Source organism: Onychomys torridus, chromosome 4 (assembly GCF_903995425.1).
Source record: "Onychomys torridus chromosome 4, mOncTor1.1, whole genome shotgun sequence".
NCBI lineage: Eukaryota > Metazoa > Chordata > Mammalia > Rodentia > Cricetidae > Onychomys > Onychomys torridus.
The window spans coordinates 116,326,797-116,342,319 of NC_050446.1; the positions used below are offsets into that span (position 1 = coordinate 116,326,797).

The 15,523-nt window shown below is 51.9% G+C and overlaps 2 protein-coding genes across 2 annotated transcripts in view; both read left to right on the top strand.

Moving 5' to 3' along the window:
- The window catches only part of LOC118581912 (immunity-related GTPase family Q protein-like), a 72,546-nt gene extending 70,050 nt beyond the window's left edge, over window positions 1-2,496 (top strand). Inside the window, exon 4 of the mRNA XM_036184311.1 lies at window positions 2,318-2,496. Coding sequence (XP_036040204.1) covers window positions 2,318-2,382 — 65 coding nt within the window. The 3' untranslated portion in view covers window positions 2,383-2,496. The remainder of the gene's footprint in view (window positions 1-2,317) is intronic.
- Window positions 2,497-2,559: 63 nt separating this feature from the next.
- Window positions 2,560-15,523, top strand: part of Cdh22 (cadherin 22) — a 64,669-nt gene continuing 51,705 nt past the window's right edge. Inside the window, exons 1-2 of the mRNA XM_036184312.1 lie at window positions 2,560-2,873; window positions 12,108-12,402. Coding sequence (XP_036040205.1) covers window positions 2,628-2,873; window positions 12,108-12,402 — 541 coding nt within the window. The 5' untranslated portion in view covers window positions 2,560-2,627. The remainder of the gene's footprint in view (window positions 2,874-12,107; window positions 12,403-15,523) is intronic.

Below are 15,523 nucleotides of genomic sequence, written 5' to 3' on the forward strand. Positions count from 1 at the left end.
CCATTCTCAGTCACTCCTCTGAGACCCCACCCCCATCCCTACCCATAATTCTCCACTCCTTCCAGCCTTTCTGCCATGTTTTGCCTTCTTTCCATCCCTACTCTTAGTACTTGAAATGATGCTGTGGAATGAGTCCTTTACGCTCTACTCCCTCCCCACATACCTGAAGGTCAGCTCCCTGAAGGCCTGGACTCTGCTTATCGCTGTGTTCCCAGCGCCCCACAAGGGAGCTGGTATCAGGGCAGTGCTGGTAATTATTTATGGAAAGGGTAAAGGAAAACCAGAAACCGTGTTTCTCTCTCCTAGTAACTGGTTCCATCCTGCTGCCTCACACAGATGTTAAAAGTGTACTGAATGAGTGAGAGAATGAATGAATGAGATTCTTTTCTGTCTCCTAGATTGCGTTCGACAGTACTGCTTGATGAATGAATGAGTGATTGACTCCCAGGGTGCTGCTTCCGGTTATGGGAGGTGTTATAAACAAAGAAATGAAAGAAGGAGGAGACAGAGCCAGTGGCAGCCCAGTGCCTATAAGCCCTGGGAGAGCTTGCCCTGGCTCACACCCACCAAGTGGCCCCAGCCTCCCTGTAATCTCCAATCCCCAACACCACACACCCCTGCCCCCCCCCCCCACACATTGCTGCAGCACCATGCAGCCCTGCAACTGCCTGTTGGAGCCAGGGGAACAGTTCCCGAGGCAGGCAGTTGCAGGGAACTCATAAGCTCCAGGAAATGAAATCTTTGGAGGGCACCCCCTCCTCACCCATAACTCCAGCCTCATTACGACCAGCCAGGCCATCATGCGAGGAGGAATCGGAGCCAGGTTCCCCAAGGCAATAGCATAGCAGAGACAGCAGGGACACCTGGGTGGTACAAGTCAGACACAGGGCGCAGAATGGGTGGGTGGGGTCTATGGAGGGAGCTGCTTGCAGAGGAGCCGCAGGGCCAAGATCTGGGTTAGATCTGGGCAGAGCCTAGAGGGGACAGCATGTCACAGCCTGTCCCCTGTGTTCCTGTGCACTGTAACTGTTCACCTAGGGCTATCATCTTCAAACCTTCAACTCACCCTGGAGACCCCAGCACTGAGAACCTGGGAGTCACATCTGTCACCGCAGCGGGAGGCAGAGCCCCGGCTCCCAGGGTTGCGGTTCATGTCACATGACAGCAGGAGACTCTCCATTGCAGTACTGTTCAAAGGAGGTGGTTCACATTTCCCATCCCAACCATTAGATGGGTCCCACCCCTACCCTCTGCCCAGCCACGCCCTCCACACTGTTACTGTACCTCTTCTAAGCTAGCCTGCACTCAGAACACCACCTCTTCCTTCCCAGCTGCTCAGGGGCCTCTTCCTCCAGGGAGTTGCCCTGATTGCTCTCCCTCCCAAACATTCGCACCCCTCGGTCTTCTGTCTGTCTTCTCCCAACACTGGCTGCATGCCCCTCGTGTTGAGGGTTGCTCTTTTCTCCTGCAACACTGGACTATGGGCTTATCTACCTTGGTTCCTAGCAGCTAGACTCAGCCTGGCTCAGAGCTGAGGCCAATAGAAGGAAGTTCTTGAATGGAGCTGAACTGTACCTGAAATTCCTGGTGGAAGCCTGGCCGTCCCACAAACACCCACATTAGGCCGTTATTCCTCATTATGGCTCCAGTAGGCGTGAGTGTCTCAGATCCTCCCTTGCTGAGAGCAGAATCAGAGGGAAGGCTAGATGATGGATCTACAGCCAGCCTGGGGGCGGGGGAAGGAGATGGGAAGGCTGAGCAGGGGAGTGGAGACACCAGCTCAGGGGATGTGTCTACCCAGAGTCACTGGAGTGCTCCAAGTAAGACCCTCCAGGACTCTAGGAATGCCTTCCCACAAGGGCTATGGAGGTGGCAGCTGCCGACAGGCTTCCCCCGGTCTTCTGCTGCTGGGGAGAACTAAGGAACAGCCCCAAGCTGTGCTCTGGAGGCCTGGAGCTTCCGGCTCAAGGGAGGCCCTTCTAGAAGCCGCCTCTGTGGGGATTCCAGAGGATCCCACTGTGCTAGAGAACTCAGCAACAAGAAACTGAGGCAGGCCACCATTGAGTCTGATTGGGGGCCTGCGGGCTGGACCAGCCGCTGGAGGGGTTGAGGAATGGGGAGCAGGGGTCTTAGGAAAAGACTAGAGCTTGGGGGCAGGCTGGCCTACTAGCTGGTGAGCCATCAATGTCTCTATCACGTCTGTTCTTACAAGAGCTAGATACCCAGGTGTTTAGTTAGTTACAGCAAGACCAGTGACTATGATTGCTGCCTGCCCTCAGACAGAACCCTCTCCCATGTTTCCTCCTTTGTCCCACAGGTTCCCAATGGATCTGGATGACGTTTAGTCCCAGAAGAACTTCAAGATCCTTTTGCCCCCACTGACCACATCGTCTGGACACAGAGACCATGGCACAAGCCCTACTCAGGAGCAGCATCTGTGCTACCTGTTGACTGGACCAGGGGCCTCAGTGAAGGGGGCGCCGGCCAGGACCAGGTGTCCATGCCCGGGTGCGGCCGCGCCCCCTCCCAGTCCAGCCCAGCATCCCCGGGGCTCAGGTCACCATGTGACGCAGCACCGCTGCGGTGCCTCCCGTCCATGCTCCGGGGCCTGGCCCGCGCTGCCAAGAATGAGGCCACAGCCCGAAGGGGTGCTCCGGGCAGGGGCTGCTCTACCGCCTGTACTGCTGCTGCTGCTGCTACTACCGCTCCTGGGGCACCTGTGGGCCGCAAGCACCCCTGGCCCATCCTCCTCGTCACCGGGGACTCAGCAGGACAACCAGCTGGGCCCAGGCCGAGTCAAGCGTGGCTGGGTGTGGAACCAATTCTTCGTGGTCGAGGAGTACACAGGGACAGAACCCCTGTACGTGGGCAAGGTAAAGTGGGGCCCACTGTCTAGCCCCAACTCTGGGGACACCCATTGGTAGTCCCTCTTGCTTCTAGCTATCTCCTGCCCCATGCTGCCTCCACAGCCCCCTACCTTTCCACTTTAGATGCAGTGGGGGCGCCCAGCTCATGCCCCAGTACTGTGGGGCATCCAGCAAGTTCACAGATCTGATAACGTACCACGTGTACCTTACCGCTTTCCTGGACCTCAGTAACTTACCTGGGGTCACACCTGAATTTGAGCCTGCTCTCTGCAGAGCTGGGGTCTTGTGTGGCTGTGCCTCTGCCATACTGTCACTCTCCTGGTGTCCCGCCTTCTGTTGCCCCCTCCATAAGCTGTCTCCTCTCCTCCCTGCTCCTTCCTCCTCCTACCAGGTACCTGACACTCACTACACATCTAATTCAAACGCTGCTTCCTCAGAGAAGCCCTCCCTGACTACACCAGGCTAGGACACACACACACACACACACACACACACACACACACACACCCCTGTGCACGTGTCTGGAGCCAATGATGGTCACACACTGTTCTGTGAATAAGTGAGTAAAAGAAAAACAAATGACTGAAAGCTACCTTGTCAAACTCTGAGCAAATGCTCCTCAACCTGGCTGAAGATTGGGGCTCTGGGGCTGTAAGGAAGTGAGGATGGTGTCCATCCTTTCCATCCCTGCTCCTCATGAGGCCTGGGTGTGCCACTGGGGACATAGTAGTATGTATGATCCAACTCTTGCTATCTACCGCTCTCTAAGATTTTACACATCAAACACACCCTGATGTGTAAAAATCTTCACAAACCAGCCCTGGAAGCCAGTAGGCACCAATTAAATGGGATTGTTGGCTGGCTTCGTGGTGGGAAAAAAAAAACAACCCTGAGCTGGGTTTTAGCGTAGGAGTAGGAGCCCACCAAGCTGATGGAAGGAGGCTGCAACCTATGCAGACTCAGAAGCCTGGAGATCATGATTGTTTGGAGATTGGCCAGAAGTGGAGCCAGTGAAGCAGAGATGGTCATGGATGAAGCATAGGATGAAAGTGGTACCTGGGGCTGGTTCTCTGAGTTTTGTTCAGGTCAGGCCATCAGCTTGCCAGCACATTTTGGTTGGCAGTGGAGACTCCAACTCAAGAGCGCATATATGCTTGCTACCTGAACCTGAGATCTGGCCGGCACAGATCTGAGGCTCAGAGACTAGCCCCTGACAGTGACAGGAAAAATGCATGTAAACCTATGGATTTGTGTGTAGGAAACACTGGATCCTGACACAGGAGTTCCTGCTGCTCAATTGCCACCCTCCACGCATGGGCCGAAGGAGGTTCCCATGGCTGAGCAAAGCTGGGATCCAACAGATGGCACTCAGGCAGGCACAGGCCTTGCTTAGGATGCCCTAGCAGCTTAGTGGCAGAGCAGAGACTGCCAACTCCCTGTCAGGCCAGCAGAGGAGGGGCAAGTACTTGGGGGTCTGGTAGCTAAGAATGCAAGCTCTGGAAACTTATTCTGGCTAACCTGCTCCCCACATAGCTTTGAACCCCAATCTTTACACACACCCAGACCTCTCTCTTCATCCGTAAACAAGGTCTTAGAGCCCATGTGTCCAGCTTCTTGATTAAGAAAGAAAACAGAGCCCACAAAGCACTCAGCCCAGGGCTTGTCTTGGTTTCTCTTTATTACTCCCATATAAAGTATTTAATCGCTCATGTGCAAGGTAAAAAGCGTTTCTCTTTTTGTAGATAGAGAAACGAAGGCCAGAGGACGACTTTGGCTGTCACACTTTGAAACTGTCTGCCTCCTTTGTTACAGGGGCTTTCACTGGTCTAGAACTCACAAAGGAGCCTGGGCTGGCTGACTAGTGAGCCCCAGAGATCCTCCTATGTCTGCTTCCCCTGGGCTGGGATTACAAGAGCATGGTACCATGCCTGGCTTTTTATCCGAATTCTGGGATCAAGCTCAGAACCTTATGCTGCTTGGCAAACACCTTACCAAGCTGTTGTAGTTTCTAATGGCCTAGGGAGACAAGGCTAGCCCGAGGCTGAGGGTCCAGACCTAGAAGGCTTAGACAAAAACTTGGACCTGCCTGAGGTCCCCAAAGAGGCCCCAGGAGACTCAAACATCTGCTTAAAGCCAGATAGGGTGACTGGCCCAGGTAGTCAATGGCCCAACAGCTGGATTCCCTGCAAGGGGCACCCAGCCAGCCATTCAGGCTCTAAAAACAGGAAATGGAGTCAGTTAAATAGGAAGTGGAGCCACTAACTGGCTGCTTGGATCTTTGCCTGGCCAGTCTTTGAGGTCTCAACAGCATGAGTAAACCTCATGCCGTCAACTTGAACCACAATTTGTTGTCAAAAGGGGCTCCTAATAAATCCTCTCATTGTAAAAAGGGGGAAACTGAGGCCCAGGGATGGAGAAATTTGTGCCAAGACCAAATGATAGCACAGATAAGGATCAGGCAAGCCACCAGGTATCCAGACACCACTTCAAGTCTAGAATTCATGTTAAGCATCCGCTGTGAGACAGCACTGTGCTGGCCCATCCACTGGACAGATCTCCATCACTCTGTGGATTGACAGCCTCCTCCATGCCCTTTGCATAGAGCTCAGCCCCACTGCTGCCAAGGCCACCTCCTGAAGGTACTATGCAGGGAACAAGGAGAAGCTTGGAAACACTTGCCTGGAGCCTTCTCATGGAGTGAGACCAGTGAGTGATCAGTGAGTGGACCGGACCGGAACCAGATTCAGATACCCAGGTCCTAGTAAACCCCATGTTCGGTCCCAACACATCTTAGCTTCCCATCACTCACTGGAGGGAAGCTGTCAATCTTGAGAATGTGAGCTTGCGTGCGCGCGTGCGTGCACACACACACACACACACACACACACACACACACACACACATACGTGTGTTCTCGTCATGCCACACCCCTCGATCTGCCAGGAGAAAGGACTTCTCCATAGTTCCAGTGAAATCACTGCTTTCTGGTCCCCCCACCCCAGGGAGCCACTCTGAGCATCAGTCCTTGTCGAATTCTAAAGGTAGCTTAGCAACAGAGGCAGGCAGTGAACCCCGTGTGCCCAAGGTAGCCGATTTCACAACCGCCTTCTCCATCACTCACCGCCAGGCTCCTGTCAGCACCCACAGGAACCACCAGGCCCTGCAGTCGTTAGCTTGTCTCTGAGGCCCCGTAGCTGCTCCCTGTGCAGCACTACCCAGTGGGCATTCCCGGCCACCTCCTCTCGCCTTCTCAAACATGCCCCCCCAAAGCAACCTCCCAGCATTTCCATAAAATCTGGGTACTTTCACTAATCCCCTTTCTGAACTGTAATTTCCCCCGAGGCTCCTGTCAGTCGAATGTGGATTTTGTAGGATTTTACATTAAAAAAAAAAAAAAAGACAGAATTATGGGGTCAGCACTTATGACCAACTCCTGTGGGCGGTGAGATCTATTTTAGATATACAGCAGGATTAGAGTAGGGAGGAGAGTGGATTTAATTAAGTTGCTAATATTTAAAGAAAATTGATGAACTCTTGGTTTACGAGTTGTGCCTGCGTGAACAGACCCCTTGCATTCGTGGAGGGGGGGGCGGGGGAGGCTCTTTATTTGATTTGCTTTCTGTTTAAATCCTAGACTCGCTTTATTTGCATAGCCTCACTGTCCGTTTAATTGTCTTTAATAAGGAAACCCTACCTCTGCTCGCATTTAATTTTGATTTAATTAGGAGGAAGTAATTAATGGCCTCGTAAATCCCATTTGCAACCCCCTGGGATGAGGTACCATCGTGCTCATGTTTTTGTTGTTTATGACAGAGGGTTAGGGGCTGGGGATGAGGTGGGGTGGGGGTTCCTCTTCAGAAACAGGCCACTCTGGGTATGGAAGTAAGAACAGGGACATCGTGTCACACTGGCTTTGGAACTGCCTGCTATGAGCCGTGTAGCTTCAGGTAGGAGGTACAGCTTTTCTGGGCCTCAGTTTGCCTATCTGTATAATAAGAGAGAATAGAATATACTGGGGAGTCCCTGGGAGGAGGATGTAGCAGGCAGAGGTCATGCTGAAATCCTTGGTATTGTGTGCGTAGAGCACCCTAAGAGGCCTGTAACTATCCTCCACCTGAGACTGAAGTGAGAAAACTCTCTTCTTCCCCTTGGAAGTGGGTGGACTCTGAACTTCAGTCTCAAATGTGGCACCTTGATAGGAATATGTAAGAGAAGGCAAACAGATCCAGAAATCTCAGGCAGGTAGGAAATTCTAGAGACAGTGTGTGTCCTCAGTCACACGTTCAATGTGTTTCCTGTCAGGCCCTGTGTTGGGCACCACTGAAGATGAGAATGAACTCTCCACTGTGCCCTCAAGGAGATTTTTGATCTCACACTTTGTGTGCATGTGTGCACTGAAGCATACACACTCACTCACAAGCGTGCACACTCAGCTCTTCCTCGATCCTGCATTTTCTCTGCAGGCATCATTAGTATCTTAGTGCACAGCCAGCCTGAGAAGCTCAGACCCAGCAAATCAACCTCTCCAGTGCCCCAGTCCCTGGGACACCTAAGCACAACACTGAAAAGCTGCAGGGGAGTGTGGCAGGGCGAGACCTGTGCACAGAGGAGGGACTGGGCTCTTCCACCACATGGGCCACATCTGATAGGGCTTCCTGGAGGTACTTTGAACTGAAAAGGCACTGGAACATGGCCTCTAGGCCTCCAATGAGTGGCGATATCTGTGGTTGATCCTTGTGTAGGAAGGTAGGGAGGGTGAATCAGATGACCCTCCCCTAGTCCTTCCTGAGTTCAGAGACAGGAAAGGGATGTTGATCCACAGTAAGAACCTATCGTGGCTGGGCAGCTGGTGGTGCACACTTTTAATCCCAGCACTCACAAGGCAGAGCCAGGCGGATGTAATTCGCCAGCCTGGTCTACAGAGCGAGATCCAGGACAGGTACCAAAACTACACTGAGAAACCCTGTCTTGAAAAACCAAAAAAGAAAAGAATGAAGAAGAAGAAGAAGAAGAAGAAGAAGAAGAAGAAGAAGAAGAAGAAGAAGAAGAAGAAGAAGAAAGAGAAAGAGAAAAAGAAAAAGAAGGAGAAGAACCACCTATTGTGTGCTGTGAGCTTGCTTGTGTTATCTTATGAATCTGCAGGACCTGTTGGCAGACGAGAAAACCACGGCTCTGAGAAGGGCCACCACTCACCGGGCCAGTCAGTAGCAAGCTGGAGGCAAAGCTGGAGCTGGTATGCGCTGCTCCTGACTTCACACCCATCATCCTTTCAGATGTGTGATTCCAGGTCTTTTTCCAAATGGTAGAACCGACACCCAGGAAGAACTGCAGGGTATAGACTGGTGTCAGAGACCCAGCCAGTGGCTCCTCCCCTTGCTCCCCATCCTCTGCAGGAGGTATTATGAGCTGACTGATTGACCTCCCTGAGGCTGCTGGAAGACAGATCAGCACCCATGAGTTCAGTGGACCCAGGCCCAGGCCCACCTTGGTGTCTTCACTTGGAGCATGCAAAGACATCTGCACACTGTGTGTTGAGAGCCTGCAGCAGGAGCAATACAGTAGGTGCTCTCTATAAATGAGAGCGCCATGCCTCCACCCCCGCTGCCATGGACAGCTGGGGATCTTGAACTGTCTTCTAGGCCTGAGCCAGGATGTAGTCCTGCCCAGCTCCACAGCGCTGAGCTCTTAGCTCCTCCCTCTCTGGGCTGATTGGTAGTATGACCCTGTAGTCCCCAATTTGAGGGCTATGCCACACTTCACAGAACATTGATGACATCATCAATGCTGGGCTCCACTCCCTCCTCACCACCCCTCATTGGGAGTAGGAAGGAGGTCTAAATGAAAATATCAGGGTGCTGGGCCATGACACCATCACTGGGTTTGAGGAGTGGGAGAAGCAGGAAGAGCGTGAGTTCAAGGTCATCCTCAGGTACTTAGTGAGTTTGAGGCTAACCTGGGCTACCTGAGAACATATCTCAAAATAAAAACTAAAAAGAAAAGAAAGAAAGAAGAAAAGTAAAATGCCAAGGGATCTGAGACCTTGTACATCACAGAGCCCCAGGATACAGAGAGGGAAGGAGGCCACTGTGGCCAGGGGCTTGGGTCATTGGCAACATGTGTTCATTTAACCTTTTTTCCTTTATTCACTTAATTTTTGTGTGTATTGGTATTTGGCCCGAATGTATGTCTGTGTGAGGGAGTTGGATCCATTGGAACTAGAGTTTCAGTTGTAGGCTGCCATGTGGTTGCTGGGAATTGAGCCTGGGTTCTTAGGAAGAGCAGCCGATACTCTTACCACTGAGCCATCTCTCCAGCCCTGAGTGTTCATGTAATCTTTACTGTGCCAGGTAAAGAGGCTTGAATGCGTCAGATGGGGAATCAGGACTTAGAAGGGCAAAATGAACCCACCATAGCTCCAACACCAAGTTTGGCTTCCACACAGTCCACATGACCGAGATCACATCTGTCAGTGTGCACTGTCTCCTCATCCGAGACATGCAACAGCCATTTTTACGGGGCTCTGACGGACACCATTGAAGATGATTCTCCCACATCTCATCTCTTCTACCACGCTGCTCTCGAGCGTTTGCTGATCAAATAAGCAGGTGCCAAGCCAAATGGGAAGTGGACAGAGGCACCCTAAGAGAGGTCCTACCCCTCTATCCCCTCTGTGTCTCCCCAAGGAAAGGTGATAGAAGAGTACATACAAACAGAAACAGATTCCCTCATCCCAGGAGCTGCCAGGGATTCAGGGCCGACATCTGAGATAATTTTATTGGGGGCATTAAACTGAGTTATGAGGTTTTTACAATCCAGCCACTTATGAGAAATCTATTAACAGTAACTGGACAGGAAGAAGGAGCCCAGGACGGGCATTAATTGGGGCAATCTATAACAGGATGGGGACCCGGAAAGGTTCCACCAGACGCCTCCATTTACTCCCGGCAATTTCTGCTGAGAATCAGCAGAGTCGCCAAAAAGAGAGAGATGCCCATTAATCGGCTAATGAAATATGAAAATGTTTATGGGCCATTCAATCTTCCAAATGGCACTTCTATGATCCACCTTTCAGACATGAAGTTCTACCACAGAATTTACACCCGGCTCCTACTGCGTGGCTGGGTGGGCCCTCCTCTGGATGAGTTTTCTGGCACCTGTTCTGAGGATGAGGGGGCTGAAGTCTGTCACAGCTGGGCCTCAAAAGTGCCATAGGGACTGTCTCCTTTATGCTCCATCTCCACGGAGGTTTGGAGAGGAGCAGCAGCTAAAATCCAGATGGGTTTTCTTCTGCTCAGGGCTGCTTGGAGATTTGTGCATTGGAGGATGAAGCCTTAGGTGTTTCTGTTTGCAAGAGAACAGGCTCCTACCCCAAGAGATGCCAGTGCAGAGGAAACAGCCCAGGGTCTGGCGCCTTGCAGTGCCAGAGGAAAATCCCGGTTATAAATAGTGAATGCTTAGTGTAATATAATCATGGCTTCTGTGTGTCAGATACTTAATGTGTCTCAGGCAGGGCTAAGTTTTAGCTAGTACCAACAAGTATATTTGTAGTGGTTGCTAAAGAAGTGAAAAGCCTCCATACCTTCCCTAAATAGTCCCTCTCTGCTCCCATCTCCCAGCCTTTTGGACCTCGTGGTGACGCAGTAGCCACAGGGGACATGCATTGCTCAGTGGGACCTGGCTCCAGCCCTGGTCCTCAGGCAGCATCCTGCCTCCTATGCTGCTGGTGCTGGGCAGCTGGCAAGGGCCTTAGGGGACTGTCAACCCAGCTCCTTTGGGAGGACATGCCGTGTTACAGATACAGTGGCAAGCTCAGAGAGGTGCAGTGATTTATGTAAGACACACAGGAGATAATGCTGGAGTCAAGGCCAGTCTCTGCCTTCCTCTGGAGACCTCTGAGAGGTTTTAGAATGGAGTGGGGGAGCATAGGGAAGGAGCATAGCCCAGGAAACCAGGTAGCTTCCCAGTGCCCTGGCCTCCCTAGGAAAATGGAAAAACAACAACAAAAAAAGGCAAAACTCGCTGGAATGGGGTTTGTTCTAATCTCTTTTTTTTGTTCGTATCTAGAGACCTAATCTAGGTAAATGTGCTCCTTACCCTGCACAATGCCTGATGAGTGCAGGTGTCACTGCACTCTTATCCCCCCCCCCCTCCTGGTCCCCATAAAATGACAAGTCATGGGCCCACCTTCCATTTACGGAGACCTGTAATGAAGCCAGGGGAGACTAACACGCAAAGTGGGTCACTGAGCAGCTCAGGGCTTGTGAGCTGGGAAGCCCCACCCCAGAACAGGTGAGCCAGGGCCACATTTTAAAAGCTGCCTGTGTCATTTCCAAGCGCGTGGAGGTCTGAAACGCGCAAGAATGGCGATCCTGCAAGGCTGAACACGATGATGATGATGATGATGATGATGATGATGATGATGATGATGATGATGATGGCGGCTTGATGCACTCAGCGACCCTGGAAGGGGATCCAGCAAAGCTTCCCAGGCCAGGTGGCAAGGGAGCAGAGCCTTGCATGGTGGATGGATTTTCAGTAGGCAGAGAAAAAAGGACAAGTGTTCAAAACAGGAGCTGCAGGACTAGAGGGATGGCTCAGAGGGTAAAGTGCTTGTCTTGAGAGCAAGCGTGAGGATGTGAGTGTGACTCCTCAGAACTCACATTTGAAAAGAGCCAATGATGGTGGCCTGTGCTTGTAATCCCAGAGTTGGGGGGCTAGAACAAAGAGATCCCTGGGGTTTGCTGGTCTGCCATCATCTCAAAAATAAAGTAAAACCATCGTGGATGACACCTAAGGATGTCTTCTGACACCTCCTCCCATAAGCCTTGATATATGTGTGTGTTCGCGCACACGCGTGTGCGTGCATATACCTGAGCACACAGTAAGAGCTGCAGGGTTAAGCAAGCTGCTGTCCCAGGCTTCATTTTAAAGGCAACAGGAACTATGGGAGTTTTTTGAGCAAGGGTAGGGGTAGTGGTTATTATCTAAAGCTGATGGTTTTGGGGGCCTAGAGAAGGTGGATTGTGGGGTGCGGTCAGGTTAGGGTGAACCCCAGGTGAAGAGTTCATGGAGGGTGCAAAGCTCAGATTGCCACAAGCATAGCTTTTGGGCCTCTCTGTGTTGAAGGAGAGATGTGCTTAGAAACAGGCCCCCATGGGACTCTGGGTGGGGGGGGGGCAATGTCAGAGAGGAGACGCCACATTCCCCAGTATCCACCCTGCCTTCCTCCTGCCTCCTCAGATCCACTCTGATTCTGATGAAGGCGATGGGACCATCAAGTACACCATCTCTGGTGAGGGTGCGGGGACCATCTTCCTGATTGATGAGCTGACAGGTGACATCCATGCCACCGAGCGCCTGGACCGGGAGCAGAAAACCTTCTACACACTCCGAGCTCAAGCCAGGGATCGTGCCACCAACCGCCTGCTGGAGCCCGAATCGGAGTTCATCATCAAAGTGCAGGACATCAACGACAGTGAGCCACGCTTCCTACATGGCCCCTACATTGGCAGTGTGGCTGAGCTGTCACCTACAGGTGGGCTGGGGGGGATGGGTGAGGCCTGGGGTGGGGATGCTCCAAGCATGAGCTGATTGAGTGCTACTGGGAAGGACAGGAGAGACAGAGTGGTTGTCCCTAGGGTACAGAGGACAGACAGGAGCAGGGCACATTCCCAGCGACATAGCTGGGCAAAGCCCACACTTGACCTCAGCTGCATCTGTACACCCAGGCCCCATGTGGACATGGCTTGTCTGTGGACTCAGTGACAGCTGAATGCTCAGGTACAGCTGCACCCCCAAACCCAGTTGTGCATGCAAGCTCAGCTAGGCACGTGCACACTGTATGCTCAGAGACACAACCCCATGTGCCAGCCGTGTTTGACATGGTCGCAGCTCTTCCTCAAAGTTCAACTGCACACAGACGCAGCCCCTGCACGGCTGCTGGCTTTTCTCCAGCCTAAAATGGCAACAGCCAGGCCAGCACAGATCCAAACACAGTCTCACACCTGCACATAGCCACCCACCACAGGCACAGGAAACAGCCCTCAAACAAAGCAAGCTATTGGACCAGCTCAGCCACCACCATGAACACGGGGGTAACCTCAGCAGGTGTCATCTTGCTAGGGCATCATCTAGGTGTAGCTAGGGACACATCTGGGTGTAATTATGGACAGCTTCATTCATCTGACTGGGATGCCCCAGCTTAGAGGCCCTGCTGCCTGGGTACTCCAGCCCACAGGAGGCACCGAGAGAATCAATTACTCTTTGCTGTGTGTGGCTGCTAACACCCAGGGGCACTACACACACCCAACCTGTGTGGGTAACAAAAGAAAACGCACAACTGCCTGTAAGAACAGTGTGCCCAGACTAAACACAGCACGCCTCTGCCCCACCCGCTCATGGGTGGGATCTCAGACAGCCCTCTGAACACCAGGGTTCCACTTAGCCCAGGCTCCTAAGTCTCTAGTGGACACTGACTGAGTCATGGGTTGTGGGTCTCAAGCCGCTGCCTCTTCCTCACCATATTAGCCAAAGAGGTCTGCAAGCCAGGCAAGCAGAGAGCAGCATCCTGGGTCCTAGGCTATCCTCTCCTGGAGATGCAAGCTAGCTTGACCTTTCTCTGGCTCTCTGACCCTTTGGCTACACATCAGAAGCTGAAACACTTAGGTATTTGGGGGAGGGCCTATCAGCCCCGGTGTATCCAGGTTGGACCAAATTTGGTTCAATAAGCAGATCACTGGTATTCAAAGGAGAATGTGGACCAGAGAAAATAGGAGAAGGCACCAAGAAACAGTGGGAAAGTAGAGCAGCAGATGAGTGAGCTCTGCATATACACAGGTACATGTGTGTGTGTGATGTGTACATGCTTGCTAACTGAGTGATGTATCAAAACCTATGGTGTGGTCCTATGACTCCCCATGTATTTGTTGACATATAGTATTCATTTAAGAGAAATTTGTTGAGTACCTACTATGTGCTTGCCATGGCATGGGAGACATAGCTATGTAGAGACAGACAAGAGTCCATATATTCACAAATAGCATGTTCTGGCTAGAGATGACAGACACTAATAAGCAGAAGAATGACTGGTATGATAAGACCTGCCAGAGGTGATACCGAAGCCATGAAGTGAGAAGGTGGGCATTGTAGGGGATGAGCACAGAGAGCAGAATGTGCAAAGGGCCTGGGGTCAAGTTCCCTGAATATCAGACAGCCATCTAGATAATAGTTACAGCTTGATCTTTTATTCTGCACATGCTAGGCAGGCCATGATGGGTCCCCTTCAGAAGAATGACAGGGTCTGGCTTACTTTTAACGTGATCTCATGACTGTGCCATGAAGAAGTGGCAGGTACGGTGAAGGCAAAGCCAGGGGCTGGTTGCTCTAAATGGGGATGCTGCAGTTATCAAGATGAGACATGGCGGTGCCTCCACTCAAGGTGGCAGTAGAAGAGGGATGAAATGAGGTCGCTGGTGGATGTGTTTTGAAAGCTAGGCTGAAGGCGTTTGCTAATGGATTGGATGTAAGAGGGAGAACTCGAGACTTACATTTGGGATTTTGACCCGAGTGGTGAACTTGATGGAATTTCCATTGATGGAAGTACAGCTCTGGAGATGAAAGGAAAGTGGAGTTTGGTTTCTGGTGTGCTCAGATTGAAGGACTGGTCCAGAAGCACGGCAAACTTGCTTAAACTGTCGGTCGAATAAACAGATTCACTGGGGAGCTCTGGGCTGGGAAAATACCCAGGATGTTGGCAGTGGCAGAGACCCAGGGCCTTCCAGAGTTGCCAAGAGCTTGGACATGAACTGTGGAAATGGAGAAACTGGGGCTCAGGGAGCGGTGGCATGTCCAAGGTCACCAGCAAGCCAGAGGCGGCATCTCAAATCCCTGGCTCCCCAGGCCCAGCAGCCCTCCCTGTTAAGTCATGGGCCCAAAAGGACATGGTCTTATCTACCTTTTCCCAAAACTTACTTGTTTTTTTTTTATTGAAAACGTACATATATATAATATAAGTATATCTAATATGTGCAGGTGCATGCAAGCGCAAGCCTGGGTATGTGTGGAGGTCATCAGGCAACTTTTGGGAGTTTGTTCTTTCCTTTCACTGTGGTCCTAAGGATTGAGCTCAGACCCAGATGACAAGCATCTTTATCATGTACTGCACCTTCACTGGCTCAGCCTTCCACCTTGCCTTGAGGCAGGCTCTCTCCTGTTTCTACTGCCGTGCTGTGTACTCCAGGCTAGCTGGCCCTGAGCGGCCGGCCGACTCTCCTGTCCTTGTCCCCATCTTGCTGGGTTACAGCTGTCTGCTATCACATCCTGCTTTTATGTCAGTCCAGGACTTAAATTCAGGTCACCAGGCTTGCCCACCCTGTACTTTCACCTACTCAGCCATCTCTCTGACTTGCATGCTCATGCACAGAAAAGACCAGAAAGCTGGAGAGAGCTGACGCTATACAGCTAAGTGACTTTCAGGGGAGCCATAGGAGAGTCCTGTCTGCCAAACTGCAGAGAAGGGCTGGGGCTGGGGCAGGCAGAAGAAGCAGGCCACATTTGCCTCGCTGGCTCTGCCGTTCCCTCCTCATTCTCATCTGACTAATTAGCGTGCCAGGTCTGTGTCAGCACCCTGCTGAACAGATGGGGGCCCCAGATGGGGG